Source organism: Clytia hemisphaerica, unplaced genomic scaffold (genome assembly GCF_902728285.1).
Source record: "Clytia hemisphaerica strain Z4C2 unplaced genomic scaffold, Clytia hemisphaerica genome assembly, whole genome shotgun sequence".
Classification (NCBI taxonomy): Eukaryota; Metazoa; Cnidaria; class Hydrozoa; order Leptothecata; family Clytiidae; genus Clytia; species Clytia hemisphaerica.
In genome coordinates, this window is record NW_027104441.1 from 1,634,590 (window position 1) to 1,660,891 (window position 26,302).

Consider the following 26,302-nt stretch of genomic DNA (forward strand, 5'->3'; position numbering starts at 1 on the left):
CTTACACATTTCATACTACACTTTCCTTTCCCTATCTACTTCGTGCTATACAAAGCGTAACAAGCGACGACTTGCACATTTCATACTACACTTTCATGACTATTTGAAACATAACCTCACTTTATTATGAATGCGTGTCATACTATCATACTAAACTTACACATCACCCTCTACCATGAAAACATAATACAAAGTGAGTATTGCACTATACCCCTCAGGTAATGGTAATTGCAGTAATTTCGGTAATCATGGTAATCACGCTTACACCACAACATATCGCCCTTTAAAGCGCCACACCATAATAAGACAATGTATACAATATACCCCTCAGGTAATGGTAATTGCAGTAATTTCGGTAATCACGGTAATCACGCCCTTACGCCACAATATATCGCCCTTTATAGCGCCACACCATAATAAGACAATGTATACAATATACCCCTCAGGTAATGGTAATTGCAGTAATTTCGGTAATCACGGTAATCACGCCCTTACGCCACAACATATCGCCCTTTATAGCGCCACACCATAATAAGACAATGTATACAATATACCCCTCAGGTAATGGTAATTGCAGTAATTTCGGTAATCACGGTAATCACGCCCTTACGCCACAACATATCGCCCTTTATAGCGCCACACCATAATAAGACAATGTATACAATATACCCCTCAGGTAATGGTAATTGCAGTAATTTCGGTAATCACGGTAATCACACCCTTACGCCACAACATATCGCCCTTTATAGCGCCACACCATAATAAGACAATGTATACAATATACCCCTCAGGTAATGGTAATTGCAGTAATTTCGGTAATCACGGTAATCACGCCCTTACGCCACAACATATCGCCCTTTATACACCATAATAAGACAATGTATACAATATCAGGTAATGGTAATTGCGTATTTCGGTAATCACGGTAATCACGCCCTTACGCCACAATCGCCCTTTATAGCGCCACCCTAAAGACAATGTATACAAATATACCCAGGTAATGGTAATTGCAGTAATTTTCGGTAATCACGGTAATCCAGCCCTTACGCCACAATACATCCCTTTATAGCGCCCACCCATAATAAGACAATGTTACAATGTACCCCTCAGGTAATGGTAATTGCAGTAATTTTGGTAATCACGGTAATCACGCCCTTACGCCACAATATATCGCCCTTTATAGCGCTACACCATAATAACACAATGTATACAATATACCCCTCAGGTAATGGTAATTGCAGTAATTTCGGTAATCACGGTAATCACGCCCTTACGCCACAATATATCGCCCTTTATAACGCCACACCATAATAAGACAATGTATACAATATACCCCTCAGGTAATGGTAATTTCAGTAATTTCGGTAATCACGGTAATCACGCCTTTACGCTACAATAAATCGCCCTTAATAGCGCCACACCATAATAAGACATTGTGGCGTAAGGGTGTGATTACCGTGATTACCGAAATTACTGCATTTACCATTACCTGAGGGGTACATTGTATACATTGTCTTATTATGGTGTGGCGCTATTAAGGGCGATATATTGTGGCGTAAGGGCGTGATTACCGTGATTACCGAAATTACTGCAATTACCATTACCTGAGGGGTATATTGTATACATTGTTTTATTATGGTATGGCGTTATAAAGGGCGATATATTGTGGCGTAAGGGCGTATGATTACCGAAATTACTGCAATTACCATTACCTGAGGGGTATATTGTATAAGGGTCATTGTATACATTGTCTTATTATGGTGTGGGCGTTTAAAGGGCGATATATTGTGGCGTAAGGGCGTGATTACCGTGATTACCGAAATTACTGCAATTACCATTACCTGAGAGGTATATTGTATACATTTGTGTGGCGCTATAAAGGGCGATATGTTGTGGCGTAAGGGTGTGATTACCGTGATTACCGAAATTACTGCAATTACCATTACCTGAGGGGTATATTGTATACATTGTCTTATTATGGTGTGGCGCTATAAAGGGCGATATATTGTGGCGTAAGGGCGTGATTACCGTGATTACCGAAAAATTACTGCAATTACCATTACCTGAGGGGTATATTGTATACATTGTCTTTTATATGGTGTGGCGCTATAAAGGGCGATATATTGTGGCGTAAGGGCGTGATTACCGTGATTACCGAAATTACTGCAATTACCATTACCTGAGGGGTATATTGTATACATTGTCTTATTATGGTGTGGCGCTATTAAGGGCGATATATTTGGCGTAAGGGGGATTACCGTGATTACCGAAATTACTGCAATTACCATTACCTGAGGGGTATATTGTATACGTTGTCTTATTATGGTGTTGCGCTATAAAGGGCGATATATTGTGGCGTAAGGGCGTGATTACCGAAATTACTGCAATTACCATTACCTGAGGGGTACATTGTATACATTGTCTTATTATGGTGTGGCGCTATTAAGGGCGATATATTGTGGCGTAAGGGTGTGATTACCGTGATTACCGAAATTACTGCAATTACCATTACCTGAGGGGTATATTGTATACAATGTCTTATTATGGTGTGGCGCTATAAAGGGCGATATATTGTGGCGTAAGGGCGTGATTACCGTGATTACCGAAATTACTGCAATTACCATTACCTGAGGGGTATATTGTATACGTTGTCTTATTATGGTGTGGCGCTATAAAGGGCGATATATTTTGGCGTAAGGGCGTGATTACCGTGATTACCGAAATTACTGCAATTACCATTACCTGAGGGGTATATTGTATACATTGTTTATTATGGTGTGGCGCTATTATTAGGTGTGGCGCTATTAGGGCGATATTGTGGCGTAAGGGCGTGATTACCGTGATTACCGAAATTACTGCAATTACCATTACCTGAGGGGTATATTGTATACATTGTCTTATTATGGTGTGGCGTTATAAAGTGCGATATATTGTGGCGTAAGGGCGTGATTACTGTGATTACCGAAATTACTGCAGTTACCATTACCTGAGGGGTATATTGCAATACTCACTTTGTATTATGTCATCATGGTAGAGGGTGATGTGTAAGTTTAATATGATAGTATGACACGCATTCATAATAAAGTGTGGTTATGTTTCAAATAGTCATGGAAGTGTAGTATGAAATGTGTAAGTCGTCGCTTGTTACGCTTTGTATAGCACGAAGTAGATAGGGAAAGCCACATGTCATCATTCGTGACAAATGTAACATTACTTGAATACGTGTATTAGTGAAGTATTTTTCGAAGTGTTTTTCAGTCCACCATAGATTGCAGACTTCCCCTAAATTGTCTCTATAACGAAACATCGTGAAATCTTCGTTGTTGAACAAAGTAGAAATAACATCTACTTTGCTACCTTTACTATCTTGCAGAGAAAAGCCCGTTCGTCGCATTGATTTGTCTTCGATACTTAACCTCCTTATTTTCAAACCTCTAATCCCGGGGGGGGGGGTACTACCCTTGTCGACCGACGGGGTGCTCCGCTGAGGTTCGAAAAATGGACCCTACGTGGGACTCAAAATTTGCGAAAAAGTGACCCTGAATGGGACTAAAATTCCAAAATTTTCTACTTTTTCCCAAATTTTCCAAAAATAGGCACCCTACGAGGGACTGATTTTTCTATTTTGGTGTTTTTGCGACCCTACCTGGGACTCGTGGAGGTTAAAAAAGGTACCCTGACCAGCGGAGCATCCCCGTAACCCATCTTGCCCTAGTACCCCCCCCCCGGGCCTCTAATTCTAAGACCTTTAATTTTCGCGCACCTCCTAAAATTTTCGTGTCATGTACGCTTCAATTTTCGCGCGCCTTTGATTTTATCATTTTATCAAAGTAGTGTCATTCTTTCAAACTTTAAAATAAAAAAAGACGAAAGTTGAATTCGGCAAAAATACTTAAAGTGTTTGAAATGGTTCGACTAAACAAAACGATAGGAGAAAGCAAAAAAAAAAAAGAGATAGAAAGGATAGAAATTAATGTTATTTCATTTGACTTTCTTGTCTCCAAAAGTTTGGTTCTTTTTAAAAGGTATATCATACAATGTATCAACAACATGAAGTTTATAATAGGTGAATGATAAAATGAACAAAAAAAATAAGCTGCCCAACTCGTCATTAGGGTATGAAATAATGAAATAAGTATATTACAGTATTAATTGGTAATATGCTTCTGGATTAGTAACTACCGCTTGGGATTGACGGGTACAAACGGGTATTGAATAGAAGAATAAATGTCCTGGGTGGAAGAAATCAGGGAGGGGAAGGTGTCTATTTTAGAGACTAGAGACTAGCGTACATAAAATAAAAAGATATTGTAGATTATGTAATCTATTTGCATTTACAAGCTAATTTGAAAAGTTTTTCTTTTGCTGCATCCTTGTTGAATCTTGTTTTCTTTTTTTTCAGAATATGTACTAACATCTCTTTTTCAGTTTCAAATTCCTCGTCACCAATCTTGCAAAAACAATCATTGAGAAGTAAAATTGTTTTAGAAGTGTCAATGAAGAAAGTGTACGTAACATTTGGATCAGCATTTTTAGTCGACAGCTCACAAAACGTTGAGAACTTTCCGACTTTTCTTAGAATTCTGACAATACGCCCAACAACAACAGATGTCTTGTTTTTAAACAGGCAACGATCAAATTGTTGTAAACCATTCGGATCTGCAGGTAAAGGTAATCGGTTGAAAAAATCGTTCGTGTTGGAGGACTTCCATCTTTCACTACGAGACGCCGCTGGTGAATATACTTTCCCCATTGCGATGGAAAGAAACCTGGCAATGTGGTATATGTTACCCTCGTACTTGACGTATAACTTGCTACCATCATTACGAAAATTGGCTTTACCACTAACTTGAGCTTGCGAATCTTTAATCGTCAAGGTCTCTTCTTGGATAATAGATTTCCGTTCATATGTATCCTTGGCAATCTTACTCCGAAAAGTGACATCTTTGATTGCTTCCTTGTGTTTCGGACATGTGAAAATGTAGCTACAAGTAAGAGAATATTGTTCAATAACCTTATTGGTACTAATTTTAGCGCGTATTAATTTTCGCGCACCAGCCAATTGTCTTCAAAATACGGTATTAATTTTCGCGCACTCCCTGACTTCGCATAACTTCGGTATTAAATTTTTGGGCATTTTTGGGCCTCTGTGCGAAATTGCGCGAAAATTAGTACACGCGAAAATTAGTACCAATAAGGTAGGATGAATTTTGCAGGTATTAAAACCTTGGAAAAGAACCATCAACTATCCGCGAAAATTTGGGAAAAATGTCAGATCAACATTCAAGTATTAAAACTTTAACATTCTTTGGCATTAAAAACCATCTTGTTTGCTAGGCTAAATTTAGATGTGCCTAAGCCTATAAAAGGACTTACCGTTGTTTTTGTGATTTCTTTTTGAACTTAAGCCCAACACAAAGCAAATGGAACCATTGTTCACAGACTTCACAACAAATCCAGTCATCGTCATCTTTACACTTTCCAAGAGAGCGAAAACCACATTGGTTCAGATCTATCGTGGCATTTTTTGTTAAAAGTATAGATGGCAAAATACGATCAATTTCATTCAAACTGGAATCTTTTTGTGATGCATCGATAGCGTCATCAAGAATTTCCTTGTCAGATCCTGTCATCATCTGCAAGTCGATCACATGGTCTTCGTTAACTGATTCGAGACCAACATTCCAATTTTCCGTCCAACCGTGATAGTCAACGTTTTTTATCAGGATTTCGTTGTTAGGGCCTTTCAATAGAATATTTCCTGAAGAAGAAAAAAAAAATCAAGTTAGTTATGACTAAAAATCTTATAAAATCTTATTTAAAAAATTATGATTCGACACAATTTCGTCTATTAGTCGATTTATTGGTTATTATTTTTTTCCACTCATCAAAAGTCTATTCACTTTATTTGTGCACTAATTTCCGCTTGTACTAGTATGTAAAAACCAGCCTTGAGGGAAAAAGTGTAGTTGTTGAATCTGGTTTTCACATGCAAGCGGAAACCAGTGCTGTACATTTAAAGCGAATGGACTTTAGTTAGATTTATCGAAATGTTGTACGAAGTTGAGAAATACTCAAAACTATTATCTTACCTTTCTCTAAATCTTCAACCATTCCCAATTCGTTAAGGAGGGTGATGCACTGTTCTTCTGCAATTTTCATGCCTTTTTGAACTTCACTTTCAACTTTTTCCGGATCGTTTAGAAAAATCATGTTGGCTTCTTTTGCGAATGTGTGTCGTTCTAACTCAGCCAGTCTTTGTAACCTTAAAATAGAAGTTGTTAAAAATATTAAATTCGTAAGAGAATTTTTACTATGATATGATTTCATTAAAAATTTTGTTTTTCTTTTTACGGAAGCGATTATAAGGGAGATTTTATTTTATTTTAAGGGAGTATATACACAGCTTACCTTTTAGAGAAATCAAGCATATCAAGAAAAGTCAAGTTTGGTTTTCCTCGCACGAATCCACGAAGTTTTGCAAAAAACTTCTCACACGCATCAGAGCCGAAAGTCCAAGGTTGAAAAGGATGATTTTCAAAGTATTTAGAATAAGCGAGCATGGATAAAATGATTGAATGTCCAGCAAGTATCAGGTCTTGGAAGGTTTGATTGCTAATGAAATGTTGCTCTAATTCGAAGCCTTTGATTTGGATCCATGATTTCCAAAATCTAAAAGTAAAAAAACGCAAATCTATACTTTACGCTTGTAACTTTTATTAACAATAAATGTGTTTGGTTGCTTTTCGTCATCCGTGAAAATAAATCCCCGCAAATTATACGAAAATACCTCATCCGAAAAAGTTAATCCCTGCAAAAACTTATCCCATTTAAGTAATACATACCTTACAAATAAAACTGGGAACCAAGCTAATTTTGCACGTTCGCTGATTGATAACGTTTTTGATGTAAATGCATCTTTGATATATTCTCCAACTTTTAAGTATGCACATGTGGACGATGTTTTCGGAAGGGACCTTAAACAGGCTCTTACTCTAGGATCCAAAATTCGCAAAGCTGCATCCACGTTCTGTTTATCACGTACGTATACATCCGTTTTTGAAAGATTGTGTGCCATCTTGAAGCTGAAAAAAATAAAATTACTTAATACAATTTACAACAAAAAACTTGAAATAAAGTATTAAACAGAACTGGTCTATGTTAAGGTTAATCACTGTACACGAGAGACTGACCTACATATTTACTATTGGTTAATATAATAATATGATTTTGACAAACTGGAATAAAATACCTCGTGTAGACTTCCAACAAGTGCTCCAACATCACGATATTTTTACCCAGAAAAAGCAATCGCTTGACGTTTAAAAGTTGATTCCTCCACTTCTTAATGAGATGTTTCCAATCCGGGAAAAGTATTGCAGGAATTGAACTGGTTTTTTCAACAATACAACCAAATAGAAGGCCTTCAACTATAACCATTGATTCCGTTTTTTTGTTCAACTTCCTGTCACTCGAGAAGTATGAAGTATAGAACTTTCGTACTTTGGCATCACCATCAGCTCCAAGACCAATGATTTTCAATCCATTATCTATACCCAATTTTCTACAAGTCAAGAACCAATTTTTAATGTCAACTGAAGTTTCACTTTTGACAGCTGGTTTTATAGCGATCACGAATGGGGGAACATGTTCGACTAGTGGAACAAGCAGGAACAGATTTGCAAGGTTCGCCTTTTGATGATTTTTTTCCAGAAGTTGAAGGATCTCTTCAGCGGTAATTACTGTTGGAATTTCAGATGTTGCAAGACCATAGACTGTATTGTTTCTCATGCGAAGTGTGGGAATGATACTTGTTGCATCAAGAGAAATCTGAAAAACGGAATCAAGAAATGTTATTTTTTAGATCTACGAGCATAATTTAGTGTATATTATTATCGTTTGCAATCATGAGATTTTCTAAAACGACTCTACTTCGGGAGATTTGGCCAATTTCAGGGCTGAGCCCTAAGCAACTCTGTTGCTTATAAAAAAATGGGTATTCTAGTTTTAACTCTTCTGCACTATATGGTCTGAGATGACCTAAACGGTCTTTGTGTAATAAAAAGCTAAACAATAAATTTGCAATGTTTGACGGTTTATACCTTCTACAAATATTTTTAAAATACATAGTCATATTAAAAAGCCTTACTTGAAACGGACCATCGTAAGTGATGATGTCGTAAAATTCTTTGGCACTTTCAAATATTTCGGGTTCGATTGTGCAAAGTATCTTATGATCTGACGAGGCTGTTCTCCAAATTGTTTTGATAGAAGGACCATCAACAAACTGTGATAGCGACATCGCTGCTTTTTTACCGCCATAGTTGTAGAGAATGGCAAACAATGTTTTTGTATCATCAGACCAATTTCTGTGCTTGCGCCCGTAATTTTTAACAACGTCTGTGACGAAGTTTATAAAACCATCAGAATTGGGTTTAGATTTTATTTCTCGTAACCGAGCCGCGAGAAGCGATACTTCTGGATGTTCACATGCAGTCGCAGTTTCATCTTGGAAAATCTGCTTAATTTTTTCTTCCGCAGTCTAAACGTAAAATTCAAAAACATATTAAAATATAATATCCTAGGTGTAAATATGGCAAACAATTAAACTAACCGAGTGGAATGACTTATTCACTAAAAACATTGGACGGGGACTGGTAATTTGTAAACATTGTGAAATTTAGATGCGCGATATAGGCAGACATCAAAAAACTGTTTTTTTCCCGTCGCAGCGTGTCTTGAAAATACATGCGGGCGAGCGGCCGGCAAAAAGTCGGATTTTTCTAATCGGTAACCCCTCCTCCATATAAAAGTTATAAATTTGAAGGAAAACGTTCAGAACTTTTGATTTCCCGGGTTTTTTCCGCATCTCCGAACCAGGTTTTTAGAGAAAAAAGTGATGCGGGCGGGAAAATTTTCGACGTCCGCCTAAAAGACAGTGGAAAAAAGAAGTAACCCGCTAAAAATTAAAATCCCCACCAGACAGTGGCGGCAAAATAATATGACAGACAAAGTAAAGATTCACAAAATGTTACATACCACTTTAGATTTAAAATGGGCTACCGTGTAAAGCATTGCATCACTTTCTGTCTCACTTTCTTTGCGTCTGAGAAATGATAGACGAGAGAGATCTTCAATAATTTCATCCGGAATTTTATCGATTTGGTGCCACATTTTTGATAATCTTCTAACCAATTCAAAGTCTTCATTTTCGTTTGTTTCAACATTTTCTTCGACAAGTAAACGGATCCTTTGTTGTCTTTTTAGATTTTCAGCTTCTTCTAACGCTTCGGTGTGTTTTAGGAGGTTCTCTACATTTATTTGACTCGAATCTGATTTTTTTGAAATTTTTTCTTTACTGAAATTCTCGATAGTTTCGGCCAACGCAGAACCAGTAGCATCAACCTTTGCCTAAAAAAAATATAAAAAGCCGAGGATAAAATCTACATGTCTTTTTATAAGCAATCACTTGCTAGGGTGGACATTGAAAAATTTTCCGGTTTCCGTCTCATATGCTTGCTTTATGCTTACTAGTCTAAGTTTCTCGAGTTGATGTCGAAACGCCTCTAAACATTTCTTATTTTTTGAAGTTTCTACAAATAAAGAAGGATTGCATTTAACTACCTTTTCAATGGATACAAGCTCTCTGACATCTTCAACAATTTCACTCTCGGCATTACATTTTCCGCGTTTTTTTAATGGTACTTCTACGGTAGTATTCGGTGGTCTTTTTTGGGCCCCAAATAAAAGGCGAATATCTTTGGTACCTGAGAGACAATAGAAAACCATTTTTTGAGTTTTTTCAAGTTGCTAAAATCTTAACTGGGTAGTTAGCTAAATTTAACATGATACGAGTAAGGTCGCATTACTTCATTTCTTTTGTGAAAAAGTCCGGCATTTGCGATCAGTTTTTGGTGTTCCCGTAATAAAAAATGGCGTAATGTTAAGTTACGCATATCAAGAAGTAGTGTTAGACTCAATTCCAAAATCTTGAGAATTATTTTAAGTAAGAAAAATTCATGGGATTCAATTGGTTTTTGAGTGGCTACCCTGACAAAGTTTCAGTCATCGAAGCCAAATGAGGCCGGTTTTGGAGGGGGTTGGAAAATTTTCAAAAATGGTGAGGATACTTTAGTAGGGGGATGATTTTAAGTAGAGGGGAATCCATCAGACCCCTCTGCACACTAAGTGCTATAGATACCTTTGTGAACTGGTACAACTTTCAAGTTTGTATCGATGTACCAGCCACATTTGATTTTATGAGAATCCTTGTTTGAATGTCTCTTGACTTTTGTTAAGCTGCTTGAATTGGTCTCTATCAAGCTTTCTTTCATACACACACAAGTAATGGATACTTTATTTTCATTGTAATCAATTTTTAAATCATTATCATCAAATCCATGCTTCTTGATTTCAGCGGAGATACGTTTATAGATTTGGTACGATTCATCCATTTCATTTGTGTTTTTTTTCTAAATCTAAAATGAGATATAATAGAATATTGGGAAAAATCCTCCCTTGGGAAGTGCGGTTAGTTGTTTAACTGAAGGCCAGAAAAAAAATATCAAAAATAAAGGAATTTTGATAGAGTTTGTTCTCGGTCTATGCTTGTCAAACTAGATTTTACGTTTTGATAAATTTGATTCGGTTTCACCAAAATATTTTTATCAAGCCATCAAAATATTTAAATTTTGGTCAAAAGCTCATTAAAACTATATAGATAGATTTTAATAAAAGATTCTGATGCCTTTGCACCGGTCTTAAGACCTAAGCCTTTATACCCGAGAAAAAGAACAAAGAAAAAGAAATGTTCTCTGCTGGTAATAACTCAAACTTTTTCGATTTCTTTTTTGCTCATATAATTTGAATAGCAAAACTTCCTACTTCATATTTCATAGCAAATTATGCTTTACATGCATTACTAAATTTAAACAAACTCGGAAAAACATCATATCAAATATAAAAATATATTTTGCCCCCGGGGGGGGGGGGGGGGGGGGGGGGGGGTACTAGTGCAAAATGGGTTACGGGGATGCTCCGCTGGTCAGGGTACCTTTTTTAACCTCCACGAGTCCAAGGTAGGGTCGCAAAAACACCAAAATAGAAAAATCAGTCCCTCGTAGGGTGCCTTTTTTTGGAAAATTTGGGGAAAAAGTAGAAAATTTGAGAAAATTTTGGAATTTTAGTCCCATTCAGGGCCACTTTTTTCGCAAATTTCGAGTCCCACGTAGGGTCCATTTTTCGAACCTCAGCGGAGCACCCCCGTCGGTCGACAAGGGTAGTACCCCCCCCCCCGGGATTTTGCCCAGCCTTTAGGACTAAAAAAACACTAAGTCTCCTTGATAAATGTGTACATTGAGTCTCATGAGACATATAATCACATTCGTTAAAAAACAGGAAAGCCGTTGTTCGTGATGTAATTTATGAAAGGTTCTATATTATACTCTATAAAAATACTAGTTTTCAAAAGTGGCTGCGTTTAGACCAGCCTGGCATTTGTAATTGCTTGCAGTATTCTTTTGAATTCTATTGTTCCGCGCAATTGTTTGGTTTGTCAAATGCCTAATGATGCCAGCGTGTTGGCATTACGTTGGCATTTGAAATGCCATTTTGAGCAAAGGAATCCCCTTTTCTGGCATTTCAAATCAAACAAAGGAACCAAAACAAAGAGAAAAAATGACATTTTTGATTCTTTAAAGTATTTGCACGTTTTTTATTCAGTTCTTTCTATAGATTGTAAAATTTGCAAAATTTGCCATAGCCTAGCCCTACGGCAAAAAGTTTCAGTCTTAATGACTGCAGTTTTTGAGAAATTCCATGCTTTTCATTGTTTGATCTGTCAAAGTTGAACTTGAGGGAATCACCTTTTCAGTAATGACTCTAAAAAGACGATTCCTTAAATGCCATGACAGAAAATACAATGGAGAAGCTATTAAAATCGAATCCCTCATGAGCAAATGCCAAATTACAAATGCCAGTTGGTCTAAACGCAGCCAGTGTTTTTATATTGCGGCAATTTAAAAAAGCTATTATATTGAAAAAAGTTAAAAACCGAAAAGTGGTAAACAACACATAGAGTGACGAGGTCTAGATGATTAATGACTAATCGATATACGAATTTGAATTTACTTGTCCTGCTTCGGCGTTAGAAAATACAAAACGATTTGACTAACAAACTAAACGAAATAAAATATCTAATATTCAAAAATCACCATTGCGTTAAGGAGACCATATAGCCAATTCTCCTTAAGTCTTGAACCAATCTCTCGGCTTCTCGGCGATTAACCAGAAAGAAAGTCACTTTCACAGGCACGTTTACACCTCCGCCTTGTCGGTACCTACCACGTATGTCAGCTATTGGATTTCCGTAGACTTCACTATAATTAATGAAATAACCTATTACTAAGTGAAATAAGCTATTAAGTGAACCTTTAGACTCGGAAACTGAGCGAAATTTCGCGCAATTTTGGGCTTCTGCGAGAAATAGCGCGAAAATTAGTGGCTTCAGGGAAATGACCTAAAAACACGAAAAATTATCTGTAAGGGTAGCTTTTTACCAAAATTTTGCACTGCACTGTTAGGGTCCGAATTCAAAAGCCCGATTTCAAAAGCGGTCTCTTTCATCAACTCACCATAGCATGTTAACGAACGGAGCATTGTATAAGACATCAACACTTTTCTTCTCCAAATGCCCAAGAATTCCCCTACTATCATATAGTTGAAGTGCTGGTCCGTATGGACCATTCACCTTGCGCACCAAAAATCTCTCGTCAATTTCAACTACAAATTGACACTCGTGGTAGCCTTTAGAATGAGAAAAAAATTCTAGTTTCCAAAGCATGTTAATATCTATATCTATGATGGGAAAAATTTATATTCAGTTAAGTGTGTAATAATTTCGGAAAAACTTATCGGTAACTTAACGCTATTTTTGCAGAAAAATCGGAATTTCTTTCTTACCCCAGTGGTAAAATAAAACTTAAAGAGAGCGAGCCACGCAACTAAAAATATAATAAGAACAATAGATTTTTATGACCGGTGGAAAAATATAAACCATTTGACACAACCCAGTGAGTTTGAAATTTGAACTTCATTCATGATAGGGCTGAGTTAGGTCTCGTATGCACATCGGCGTATAGTCATTTTTTCTTTTGATCATGAAAGTATAGTCCTTGAAGAGTCAGAAAACGTGTGTGACGTTATTTTTTAACTTTTAACATAGACATAATATATACCAATCAATCACAAATTTTATGCTGATTAAGAAAAACGTCAGAACCATGGTCTGGAAATTTCGTTATCTGGAGATATGAAGCACTTTCGATTTTGATTTTTTTTAAATGACTACTTTTGGTTCCAAATTTGCGTGGCTGTAACATTTGATTGACTTACTTGATTTACTTGAAATTTTCGGAGGGTCTTGCCTACCGTTCAAATAATAAAATTCAGGAAAATTTATTTTTCTACATGAATTTCGAAATCCATAATGGTGGATTCAAAATTTTCTTTCGTCACATGGGCTCTTAGGCTCTGCTACCCTAAGAAAAATATTTTTTTGAGCTTAAACCCTGCATACTATATACTAATCGATCAGAAATTTTATGCTGATTGAGAAAAATGTCAGAACCATGGTCTGGAAATTTCGTTATCTGGAGATATGAAGCACTTTCGATTTTGATTTTTTTTAAATGACTACTTTTGGTTCCAAATTTGCGTGGCTGTAAGATTTGATTGACTTACTTGATTTACTTGAAATTTTCGGAGGGTCTTGCCTACCGTTCAAATAATAAAATTCAGGAAAATTTATTTTTCTACATGAATTTCGAAATCCATAATGGCGGATTCAAAATTTTCTTTCGTCACATGGGCTCTTAGGCTCTGCTACCCTAAGAAAAAATATTTTTTTTTTTTTTGAGCTTAAACCCTGCATACTATATACTAATCGATCAGAAATTTTATGCTGATTGAGAAAAATGTCAGAACCATGGTCTGGAAATTTCGTTATCTGGAGATATGAAGCACTTTCGATTTTGATTTTTTTTAAATGACTACTTTTGGTTCCAAATTTGCGTGGCTGTAACATTTGATTGACTTACTTGATTTACTTGAAATTTTCGGAGGGTCTTGCCTACCGTTCAAATAATAAAATTCAGGAAAATTTATTTTTCTACATGAATTTCGAAATCCATAATGGCGGATTCAAAATTTTCTTTCGTCACATGGGCTCTTAGGCTCTGCTACCCTAAGAAAAATATTTTTTTGAGCTTAAACCCTGCATACTATATACCAATCGATCAGAAATTTTATGCTGATTAAGAAAAAGGTCAGAACCATGGTCTGAAAATTTTTCTATCTCGAGCTATGAAGTACTTTCGTTTTCAAAACTTAGAAAACGTTAGATACTTCGTATCTCTGGAAAATAGCATCCAGTCTCAACAAAAGTTTAGTGTTTTAATATGTCCCAAAATAATACATTTAATACAGAAACAAAAAGATTTACAAGCTAAATCCCATATAGCCACAACCATTTCCATTTCAATTCATCCTGGACATACATTCAATTACTTTAAAGAGTTGCAGGTGTATGCACGTCAAGGGCCTCTAACCTTCTTTTTCAATTCGTTGTCCTTTCTTTCCTTTCCTTCCCATTCATCGCTCTAGTATATCATGTGTTTTTTATTTTCCTGTTTTCATCACAGAATCAGACAATCGAATTCGAATCAAAATAATTAACATTGTTCATTTCATGATTTCATTTACACAAACACGGGGGTACATGATATAATATATTGGATTATCATAACGGCTATTGTAATTTCTTTTTTATCATTTTTTTTAAAGTACTACTTTTCTAAAAAAAAAAACATATTTTTTAAAGAAAACTTTACAAAAATGCTGAACTTTGAATGATATTTCACCTATTAGTAAAAAGACTTACCCCCGGCTTTTGTTGAATCTGAATCAATCGAAATTTTAGCTTTCAATCGAACGTATACAAAACAATGAAAATAAGAATTTCCTTTGCTACCTAAACGCTAACTAACTTACACGTGGACCCAAATAAAAATTAAAAAGCTAACGAACTAAACAACAGCAAAATAATGACGAAAGATAACAATAGAAAAGTAAGTTCATTTTATTTTCAAAATCTTTTTAAATTCGATAAATTCTTCTTGGTTGGAATTATTCTAAACTATGGATTGGATTATGTTCTACGTACGTTTTTTATTTTTATAAGAACATCAAAATTCGAAGAAGCCTTCTATGTCCTTAGCTTTTTTTTATTTCAAGCCTCAAAATGTTCTTAACATATATTCTTAATTTTTTGATCTCTTGAAGCCTTATGTTATTATATACTTTGTTCTTATAAAAAAACGTGTATAAGGTGTGAGACTGGGGTAGCCTGGCTTCTGTAAAATTTCCCTTTTAAATTAAAGCATCCAGGGCGGATCTGATCGGGTTACTCTCGGGTACCTGATAGCCGTCCCCTCCCCGCTAATTAATTTTCCACCCAGGACATTTTTATTCCAACCCCCCCCCCGCTTATTAAATTTTGAGATTTTTTCCACCCCCTGCTTATTCCACCCCCCCCCGGCTATTACGTACCCGAGAGTAATTATTCAGGGGTGATCTTAGACTAGTAAACTAGTCGGTTATTACTTATTAACCTTATAATAAAACTGTCAATCAAATAATGTAAACACTAATTAAATATTCAGCGCGCGTTAGAGAAAAGGAAAATAACCGACTAGAAGCTACTTCCAACGCCTTTTTTTCTTCACCTAAAATCGTAAGGAGAGACATACAGATTTCTGTATGTCTGACCCGTGCGGAATTGCATTTATTTTTCTTTCTGTTTATTGCATTTTTAGAAATGCTCATTTATTTATATGTTCCCATGTTCAATGTTACTATGAAATATCATTTAGTCAAAAAAGTTGAATGGATTCTCAAAAAACTGAAAAAAGTTGTAAAATTAAACAACGTTTTTTTGAGGGAAGTAGCTTCTAGTCGTTGAAATTCAGAAAAGAAACGCAACTTCACCCCTTTGATTCTTTTTATTTGGAGCTTGATTTTTTGTATATGGGTCTGTTTTCAACGACTAGTTTACTAGTCTAGGGTGATCTCAAAAAAATTACCCGGCGTTTGAAAAAGTCTTTATCGGACGCGTCGGAGAATATTTTAACGATGGATAAAGTCACAGACATAGGTGAAAATTTAGTGTTAGCAAAAAATAATAATATTTTATATCTGATGTTTTTGGCATCAATCTTTTGCGAGGTGTATTTATATGTTCTTTTCTGATTTATCTTTTTTCGATTTAGGTGTTTCAGCTTGAATTCGAAGAGGTGGATAGAGAGAGAATTTTTGCATTGTTCGAAAAAGAAAAAATTAGATGTGAAGAAGTCAATCAAATTGAGATGGTGATTGAAGAGGTATAAAATAAAGTTCTAGTTCAAATTAAATCTATATAGTTTATATAGAGATATAAGCCTGTAAAGCTGGTTACTGCGCACCTTGTAAATAGATATATAGATATTCGCAAAGTGTCAAAGATATTCACAAAAGTCAAAAGTTTAGCAAATTATCACTTACTCCTAGGTTGATGACAAATCGTCGTCAGATTCGGATTCTGATGATGCTGATGATCAAATAATGAACGAGGAAGATATTAAGAAGCTGCAAACTAAATTAAAGATGTGGATGGCAAAACATCCCCAGGTGACCAGAGGTCAATTTGGATCTTTGATCGAACGTTCGGCTGGAACAGTGTCCGACCTCATCAATAAGAAGCAAACGCCTTCAACAAAACAGGGTATCACAGTGTGGCACGTGATAAAAAAGTTTCTCGAGGACAAGTCCCAGCAAGATGCTTTGATATCATCGGCAGCATCCTCAAGTTAGTTGTTTTCTTTTTCTCTCGCTCACTCAATTCACGTATTTGGTTTTAAGGGCTCATTTTAAATTAATTTTTGGTGTCTACTTTGGAACTAAAAATGGATTTGTGGAAACATTTTGTAACACTTCCATGTCTTAGAATCTTGAAAATACAGTTGATGCTCTCTAATTCGATCTTCAAGGGGAATCGGATTTTCATCGAATAAGAGAGCTTATCGAATAAGGGAGCGTCGTTTATGAGTTTTTTGTTGACGGGGACTTTAAATTTCATCGAATAAGGGAGTCTATCGAATAGTAGAACGTCGAATTAGAGAGCGTCAGTAGTGTTTCTTTCACTTATACTTTTCGAATAAAACCAATCATAGTCAAAGTCTAAGTAACACAACTACCGTATTTCCTCAAATAAGCGCCGGCGGCGGTGCTTATTTGATTTTTGTGATTTAGATGTGGCGCTTATTGGAGGGCGATACTTATTTCTAAGTTGAGATTTTACATTTCTAGAGTGTCTTTTATTACAGTGCAAAACACTTACTGGATCGTTTTTGTAAGGTTCTTCCCACGTAATCAACGTTTAAAGTTAATCATTTTGTGTCATGCAATAATCAGGAAATTTTACCAAGTCTTATTTTTTAAGCTTGTCCCTAATTGGAGGGCGGCGCTAATTACAGGGTGGCGCTTAAAAGAGGGCGGTGGTTAATAGAGGAAATACGGTATCTATGAGCGCTTTAGATAGAAAAAATCCGACGGAAAAAGCTCACTTCCCCATCGAGATTAATATTGATATTACACGATTATTGATCCGAACTCGTCTTTACTTCAGTTTAAAATTATCTTGATTTAGAAAGAAAATCAAACACAATCAAAAAGGCCTTCGCCCAAAAAAAAAATCGGAAAATGTTTTCGCCGGCCCAATTAACCGCCCTCCGGAAACTTTACGAGAGCAACGAAGGGTGCATAGATTCGCTGGATCTCCAAGCAACATCTGTCGTCCTGAAGGAGCCAGACGTTGAGAGGGTTAGTCTTATTTTTATAATTAAAACCAATAATTCCGTTCCGAAATTTCGATAGCTTATAGATATGTTTTGCAAGCTTTCCCGAGAATTGATTTGTTATTTTACATAGCAGTAGTATGATAATGCTTGGGTAATTTTAATACGTTTTTTTTTCTAGATAAAGCTGTGGTTTCAAAACGAGAGAAGGAGGCGAAAAACAGCAACAAAATAAGATGTTTATTTATCTTTCTGCTAGAAAATATAACTAAAATTAAAAAAAAAACGTCTTGTTTTCTTTAATTCATCTGTGTCACAAAGGTTCTTTATCTATGAAATGAGGTAAGAATGTAAATGATTACAGTCACAGCTCAAATTAGCAGACACGATCGGAAATTCGACTTGGGAGTCCGCTATTTCGAGTTGTCCGCCTTTTGGAACGTTGCGAAGACACTAACAATAGAATAGGAATGGTGGAATCTGACCGTTTTTGGGGTGTAAATAATCGGAGCTTAGACTGTAACAGTGTTTGATGAGAAAATAAACAGAACAGAACGCTATTTGTTTTCTTGTCGTGTTCTCCATGATTCCCATGAGATAAGTTAAGTTAAAACCTAGCGTCTTTTAATAAAATTTGTTCACAATGAACACTCATGCAATCATCTTAATTCGATAAATGATCGAATCGAAGCCCCTCTCGCACCATTAGGCAAATGGCTGGGGAAGAGCCTCGTGTAACTACTTTACCTTTTTCCCTTCACTGTTTTAGTTCTTCTTGCTGGAGACAACAATCTGTATCGGAATCAGATATGACATGCTCTTATCTAAATTGGAGAAAACAATACACACATACTTTAATAGGAGAAATTTTTAGGAAAGAAATTTTAGCGCTAATTAAGAATGAATTATGATTGTGAAATTTAATTTATGAAAGAAAAATTTAGATATTTTTTGGATTAATTTTAGCGAATCGCCATTTCAAAAAATTTAGCGTGGATCGATTTTAGAGAATTGTCGATTTGCCGTCTTTTAGCGAGACTTATTTTCGCGAAAATGGCATCACCTCCCTAAAGCGCTAAAATTTTGTTTGAACATACTATTCCTTATAGTGTTACATAGAAGCCCCTCTGTCCGTCACATTTTGTCTGATAATAGCGGATTTTTTCCCGTCGCAATTTAATTTCTTAGTTTTCAAGACAAGTATGGTGACGAAGAGAGGCGCGTTGATCGAGTCCGCCGCCGCGACCCGCAAAATCTAGTAGGAGTAGGACACTCAATAAGCTGTTTGATTTGAGTGTTTTCGTTATTTACATTTCACTGCCGTTCCTCGACCCCCCCCCCCCCTTAACGTATAGTAACATCGCAACAGCCGAAGGTATAATTAGCGAACACCATCGGGAAATCGACTTGGTTTTTCAATACTTAATTTGAGCAATCCGCCTTGAATGTCACTGACACTGGAACGAGAAAAATATCTGTTAACTGATCACATCGGATCATATCTGCCAGCCTTTATCAGCCGAATTTTATTAGCGAGGTCAAGTTAATAAGCAAGACTAATGGGGAGAACGACGGTGATATGGAAATCGCGAACCGGCCAAACAGCCATCGTAGATTTTGCGGGCAACATGACAGACAGACGTCTTTTCTTCGATTCATATCATTTAACGTTTATCGTTTAACGCTTCAAATGTTGAACGAGAATCAACGTTAATTAACAAACAGAATCGAACCAGTCGAATGCATAAGCCAATCGAACGTAGTCGAATCAATCGAATCAATCGAATACATTAGTCAATCGAACGCAATCGAATCAATCGAACACAGTCGAATCAATCGAATCAATCGAATACATTAGTCAATCGAACGCAATCGAATCAATCGAACACAGTCGAATCAATCGAATCAATCGAATCCAGGCACTAATCGAACGCAATCGAATCAATCGAGAAAATCGCGGTAATATTCGATTGGCATTCGATTGCGTTCGGCAATCGAATTTCAATCATTCGATTGCATTCGATTGCGTTCAATTGATTCGGCGTTCGATTCGTTCGATTGACATCGTCTGGATATCAGGATTAGAAGCTAGCCTAGTCTTACCTAGCTTTTATCTTTTCCTTTACAACAGTACAATGGCGCTGACAAGTTGACACAACATGTGTACATGACAAATAATCCCTGGAGAAGTTTTAATATAAATCTGCAACAAAAACAAAAGTTGTCTCTTCTACTGATTGCTTCCCAGCGCTCCTTCGCAGCTGTTTATCAAATTTCCACCAATGAAGTTGCTGCATTTCAAACGACCCTTCATATATTTGTTTCAATCCGTGATCCGTGGCTTAGCACTTAGGTAGGGTGGTCAGGCCAAAATTTTCCCCTCAAATTTTGAAAACCAAACTAATTTTATTTGAAAGTCCTTACCTTTGTGAGGAAAATGAGGGGTCATTTGTTAAAATTGGTTAAGTAGTTCCAAAGTTATTCCATTTTCAAACCACAAAAAACCACCTTTTCAAAGATAGAATCGCCTCCTTAGGGCGGGGTCAGTCACAAATCGATTCTAGGTTAGAAGAACGTCAATTGACGTTTTAAAAGCTGACCCACCCACCCACACCCAAAAACGTCAAACACCTTGATATCCCCGAAAACCGATAAAAACTGCCTTCATTGCTGTTTCGTCAGCCATCTTGATTTTCACTACGGCTCGCATAGTTTATAAATTTGAAAAAAAAAGAAACGGAGATAATTTCTAAACTTGTTCACAAAATTCCCGTAATTAATTATCTCCGTAGTATGTAGCGACAGAAAGAACGGCCATCTGCAAAAATTCAAGGGCCGTTCGGGCCGTCAAACAAAGAAAAGACATAAACATCGGGCCGTTTGTTTTGGTTTTCAAAACAAACGAAGCGATCAAACAGAAACATGGCGAGAAGTAATATTTGGCATGGAATGAAAAATCGATGTTTCTGAAAAACGTCAACAACCTTTAACCCACCCACCCATATACGTCAATTGACGTTCTTCTAACTTAAAATCGATTTGTGACTGACCCCTTACACCACGCCAGCAAGAAATAATTTTCGGAAGCACCAAAATCGCGCCAAAAATGGCGGATGAAATCTAGTCTTCCGTGTGGCCTGGCGTGAGGAGTTTTGCTGGCGCGGTCTGAAAATCGGCCCGATGACTGTTAAACTTTAGCCTATCGCTAATGAGCTGGAAATGATAGCTAAAAACAAATTTTACCAATGAAAAGCTGAAACCCTTAGCTTTCCAACCATATATGGTAGCCCTGATAAAAATTTCAGGAAAGTGCCGAAAAATCGAAATTTCTTCTTTTTTCTCGATTTAAAGACGGCCCGTAGATTATCGAAAAGGATACCACGTGACAAACTAATGTATGATCTTTCCCGCGTTTTATAAAAAAAACCGCGAGTCTATAACTAATCCAGCTCATTAGCGATAGCCATTTGAAAAATGGTGGTCAAGGTAGACGGTGGTGCCACGAATTCCGAGTCGCCATTTTTTCACCTTGATGTCTAATAAATGGTATATCTTTTTATTGAAGGTAGGTAATGGGATGGGGTTTTTTTCTTTGTTTTCTCTGATAAATTCTGAGTATTAAAAAAAAAAGAATGAACAAGTTTGGAGTTGTTAAGGATAAATAATGAACTTTTTTGAGCGGCAGTTCAAGAGCATGCGGGCGGTCGACGGTAAACAGAACATCAAATTCCCATCGCCTTAGACCAAAAGTTATGGTATTAAGTATAGTCTTTCAGTCTAAACTTAAACTCCAATATCAGGATTAGAAGCTAGCCTAGTTACCTAGCTTTTATCTTTTCCTTTACAACAGTACAATGGCGCTGACAAGTTGACACAACATGTGTACATGACAAATAATCCCTGGAGAAGTTTTAATATAAATCTGCACAAAAACAAAAGTTGTCTCTTCTACTGATTGCTTCCCAGCGCTCCTTCGCAGCTGTTTATCAAATTTTCACCAATGAAGTTGCTGCATTTCAAAACGACCCTTCATATATTTGTTTCAATCCGTTGATCCGTGGCTTAGCACTTAGGTGGTGGTCAGGCCAAAATTTTCCCCTCAAATTTTGAAAACCAAACTAATTTTATTTGAAAGTCCTTACCTTTGTGAGGAAAATGAGGGGTCATTTGTTAAAATTGGTTAAGTAGTTCCAAAGTTATTCCATTTTCAAACCACAAAAAACCACCTTTTCAAAGATAGAATCGCCTCCTTAGGGCGGGGTCAGTCACAAATCGATTCTAGGTTAGAAGAACGTCAATTGACGTTTTAAAAGCTGACCCACCCACCCACACCCAAAAACGTCAAACACCTTGATATCCCCGAAAACCGATAAAAACTGCCTTCATTGCTGTTTCGTCAGCCATCTTGATTTTCACTACGGCTCGCATAGTTTATAAATTTGAAAAAAAAAAAAAAAGAAACGGAGATAATTTCTAAACTTGTTCACAAAATTCCCCGTAATTAATTATCTCCGTAGTATGTAGCGACAGAAAGAACGGCCATCTGCAAAAATTCAAGGGCCGTTCGGGCCGTCAAACAAAGAAAAGACATAAACATCGGGCCGTTTGTTTTGGTTTTCAAAACAAACGAAGCGATCAAACAGAAACATGGCGAGAAGTAATATTTGGCATGGAATGAAAAATCGATGTTTCTGAAAAACGTCAACAACCTTTAACCCACCCACCCATATACGTCAATTGACGTTCTTCTAACTTAAAATCGATTTGTGACTGACCCCTTACACCACGCCAGCAAGAAATAATTTTCGGAAGCAACCAAAAATCGCGCCAAAAATGGCGGATGAAATCTAGTCTTCCGTGTGGCCGGGCGTGAGGAGTTTTGCTGGCGCGGTCTGAAAATCGGCCCGATGACTGTTAAACTTTAGCCTATCGCTAATGAGCTGGAAATGATAGCTAAAAACAAATTTTACCAATGAAAAGCTGAAACCCTTAGCTTTCCAACCATATATGGTAGCCCTGATAAAAAAATTTCAGGAAAGTGCCGAAAAATCGAAATTTCTTCTTTTTTCTCGATTTAAAGACGGCCCGTAGATTATCGAAAAAGGATACCACGTGACAAACTAATGTATGATCTTTCCCGCGTTTTATAAAAAAAACCGCGAGTCTATAACTAATCCAGCTCATTAGCGATAGCCATTTGAAAAATGGTGGTCAAGGTAGACGGTGGTGCCACGAATTCCGAGTCGCCATTTTTTCACCTTGATGTCTAATAAATGGTATATCTTTTTATTGAAGGTAGGTAATGGGATGGGGTTTTTTTCTTTGTTTTCTCTGATAAATTCTGAGTATTAAAAAAAAAAGAATGAACAAGTTTGGAGTTGTTAAGGATAAAATAATGAACTTTTTTGAGCGGCAGTTTCAAGAGCATGCGGGCGGTCGACGGTAAACAGAACATCAAATTCCCATCGCCTTAGACCAAAAGTTATGGTATATAAGTATAGTCTTTCAGTCTAAACTTAAACTCCAATATCAGGATTAGAAGCTAGCCTAGTCTTACCTAGCTTTTATCTTTTCCTTTACAACAGTACAATGGCGCTGACAAGTTGACACAACATGTGTACATGACAAATAATCCCTGGAGAAGTTTTAATATAAATCTGCAACAAAAACAAAAGTTGTCTCTTCTACTGATTGCTTCCCAGCGCTCCTTCGCAGCTGTTTATCAAATTTCCACCAATGAAGTTGCTGCATTTCAAACGACCCTTCATATATTTGTTTCAATCCGTGATCCGTGGCTTAGCACTTAGGTAGGGTGGTCAGGCCAAAATTTTCCCCTCAAATTTTGAAAACCAAACTAATTTTATTTGAAAGTCCTTACCTTTGTGAGGAAAATGAGGGGTCATTTGTTAAAAATTGGTTAAGTAGTTCCAAAGTTATTCCATTTTCAAACCACAAAAAACCACCTTTTCAAAGATAGAATCGCGCCTCCTTAGGGCGGGGTCAGTCACAAATCGATTCTAGGTTAGAAGAACGTCAATTGACGTTTTAAAAGCTGGACCCACCCACCCCCACACCCAAAAACGTCAAACACCTTGATATCCCCGAAAACCGATAAAAAAACTGCCTTCATTGCTGTTTTCGTCAGCCATCTTGATTTTCACTACGGCTCGCATAGTTTATAAATTTGAAAAAAAAAGAAACGGAGATAATTTCTAAACTTGTTCACAAAATTCCCGTAATTAATTATCTCCGTAGTATGTAGCGACAGAAAGAACGGCCATCTGCAAAAATTCAAGGGCCGTTCGGGCCGTCAAACAAAGGAAAAGACATAAACATCGGGCCGTTGTTTTGGTTTTCAAAACAAACGAAGCGATCAAAACAGAAACATGGCGAGAAGTAATATTTGGCATGGAATGAAAAATCGATGTTTCTGAAAAAAACGTCAACAACCAACTTTAACCCACCCACCCATATACGTCAATTGACGTTCTTCTAACTTAAAATCGATTTGTGACTGACCCCTTACACCACGCCAGCAAGAAATAATTTTCGGAAGCACCAAAATCGCGCCAAAAATGGCGGATGAAAATCTAGTCTTCCGTGTGGCCTGGCGTGAGGAGTTTTGCTGGCGCGGTCTGAAATCGGCCCCGATGACTGTTAAACTTTAGCCTATCGCTAATGAGCTGGAAATGATAGCTAAAAACAAATTTTACCAATGAAAAGCTGAAACCCTTAGCTTTCCAACCATATATGGTAGCCCTGATAAAAATTTCAGGAAAGTGCCGAAAAATCGAAATTTTTCTTCTTTTTTTCTCGATTTAAAGACGGCCCGTAGATTATCGAAAAGGATACCACGTGACAAACTAATGTATGATCTTTCCCGCGTTTTATAAAAAAAAAAAAAAACCGCGAGTCTATAACTAATCCAGCTCATTAGCGATAGCCATTTGAAAAATGGTGGTCAAGGTAGACGGTGGTGCCACGAATTCCGAGTCGCCATTTTTTCACCTTGATGTCTAATAAATGGTATATCTTTTTATTGAAGGTAGGTATGGGATGGGGTGGGGTTTTTTCTTTGTTTTCTCTGATAAATTCTGAGTATTAAAAAAAAAAGAATGAACAAGTTTGGAGTTGTTAAGGATAAATAATGAACTTTTTTGAGCGGCAGTTCAAGAGCATGCGGGCGGTCGACGGTAAACAGAACATCAAATTCCCATCGCCTTAGACCAAAAGTTATGGTATATAAGTATAGTCTTTCAGTCTAAACTTAAACTCCAATATCAGGATTAGAAGCTAGCCTAGTCTTACCTAGCTTTTATCTTTTCCTTTACAACAGTACAATGGCGCTGACAAGTTGACACAACATGTGTACATGACAAATAATCCCTGGAGAAGTTTTAATATAAATCTGCAACAAAAACAAAAGTTGTCTCTTCTACTGATTGCTTCCCAGCGCTCCTTCGCAGCTGTTTATCAAATTTCCACCAATGAAGTTGCTGCATTTCAAACGACCCTTCAATATTTGTTTCAATCCGTGATCCGTGGCTTAGAGCACTTAGGTAGGGTGGTCAGGCCAAAATTTTTCCCCTCAAAATTTTGAAAAAACCAAACTAATTTATTTGAAAGTCCTTACCTTTGTGAGGAAAATGAGGGGTCATTTGTTAAAATTGGTTAAGTAGTTCCAAAGTTATTCCATTTTCAAACCACAAAAAACCACCTTTTCAAAGATAGAATCGCCTCCTTAGGGCGGGGTCAGTCACAAATCGATTCTAGGTTTAGAAGAACGTCAATTGACGTTTTAAAAGCTGACCCACCCACCCACACCCAAAAACGTCAAACACCTTGATATCCCCGAAAACCGATAAAAACTGCCTTCATTGCTGTTTCGTCAGCCATCTTGATTTTCACTACGGCTCGCATAGTTTATAAATTTGAAAAAAAAAGAAACGGAGATAATTTCTAAACTTGTTCACAAAATTCCCGTAATTAATTATCTCCGTAGTATGTAGCGACAGAAAGAACGGCCATCTGCAAAAATTCAAGGGCCGTTCGGGCCGTCAAAACAAAGAAAAGACATAAAACATCGGGCCGTTTGTTTTGGTTTCAAAACAACGAAGCGATCAAACAGAAACATGGCGAGAAGTAAATATTGGCATGGAATGAAAAAATCGATGTTTCTGAAAACGTCAACAACCTTTAACCCACCCACCCATATACGTCAATTGACGTTCTTCTAACTTAAAATCGATTTGTGACTGACCCCTTACACCACGCCAGCAAGAAATAATTTTCGGAAGCACCAAAATCGCGCCAAAAATGGCGGATGAAATCTAGTCTTCCGTGTGGCCGGGCGTGAGGAGTTTTGCTGGCGCGGTCTGAAAATCGGCCCGATGACTGTTAAACTTTAGCCTATC

General features: G+C 36.9%; 1 protein-coding gene and 1 long non-coding RNA gene across 2 annotated transcripts; both read right to left on the reverse strand.

Annotated features, from left to right (window-relative positions):
• Window positions 1-3,970: 3,970 nt before the first annotated feature.
• Window positions 3,971-10,474, reverse strand: LOC136820978 (uncharacterized). The gene is made up of 10 exons (XM_067077211.1): window positions 10,202-10,474; window positions 9,625-9,767; window positions 9,040-9,411; window positions 8,150-8,542; window positions 7,253-7,830; window positions 6,846-7,085; window positions 6,412-6,672; window positions 6,093-6,265; window positions 5,377-5,761; window positions 3,971-4,985 (listed from the first exon to the last, which is right to left on the reverse strand). The coding sequence occupies exons 1-10, from the start codon at window positions 10,452-10,454 to the stop codon at window positions 4,325-4,327; spliced, it is 3,459 nt and encodes a 1,152-aa protein (XP_066933312.1). The 5' UTR covers window positions 10,455-10,474; the 3' UTR covers window positions 3,971-4,324.
• A 1,621-nt stretch (window positions 10,475-12,095) lies between these two features.
• Window positions 12,096-12,851, reverse strand: LOC136820979 (uncharacterized). Its single transcript, XR_010848669.1, has 2 exons — window positions 12,633-12,851; window positions 12,096-12,377 (listed from the first exon to the last, which is right to left on the reverse strand). It is a non-coding gene; the product is annotated as an uncharacterized lncRNA (long non-coding RNA).
• Between the last annotated feature and the right edge of the window lie 13,451 nt (window positions 12,852-26,302).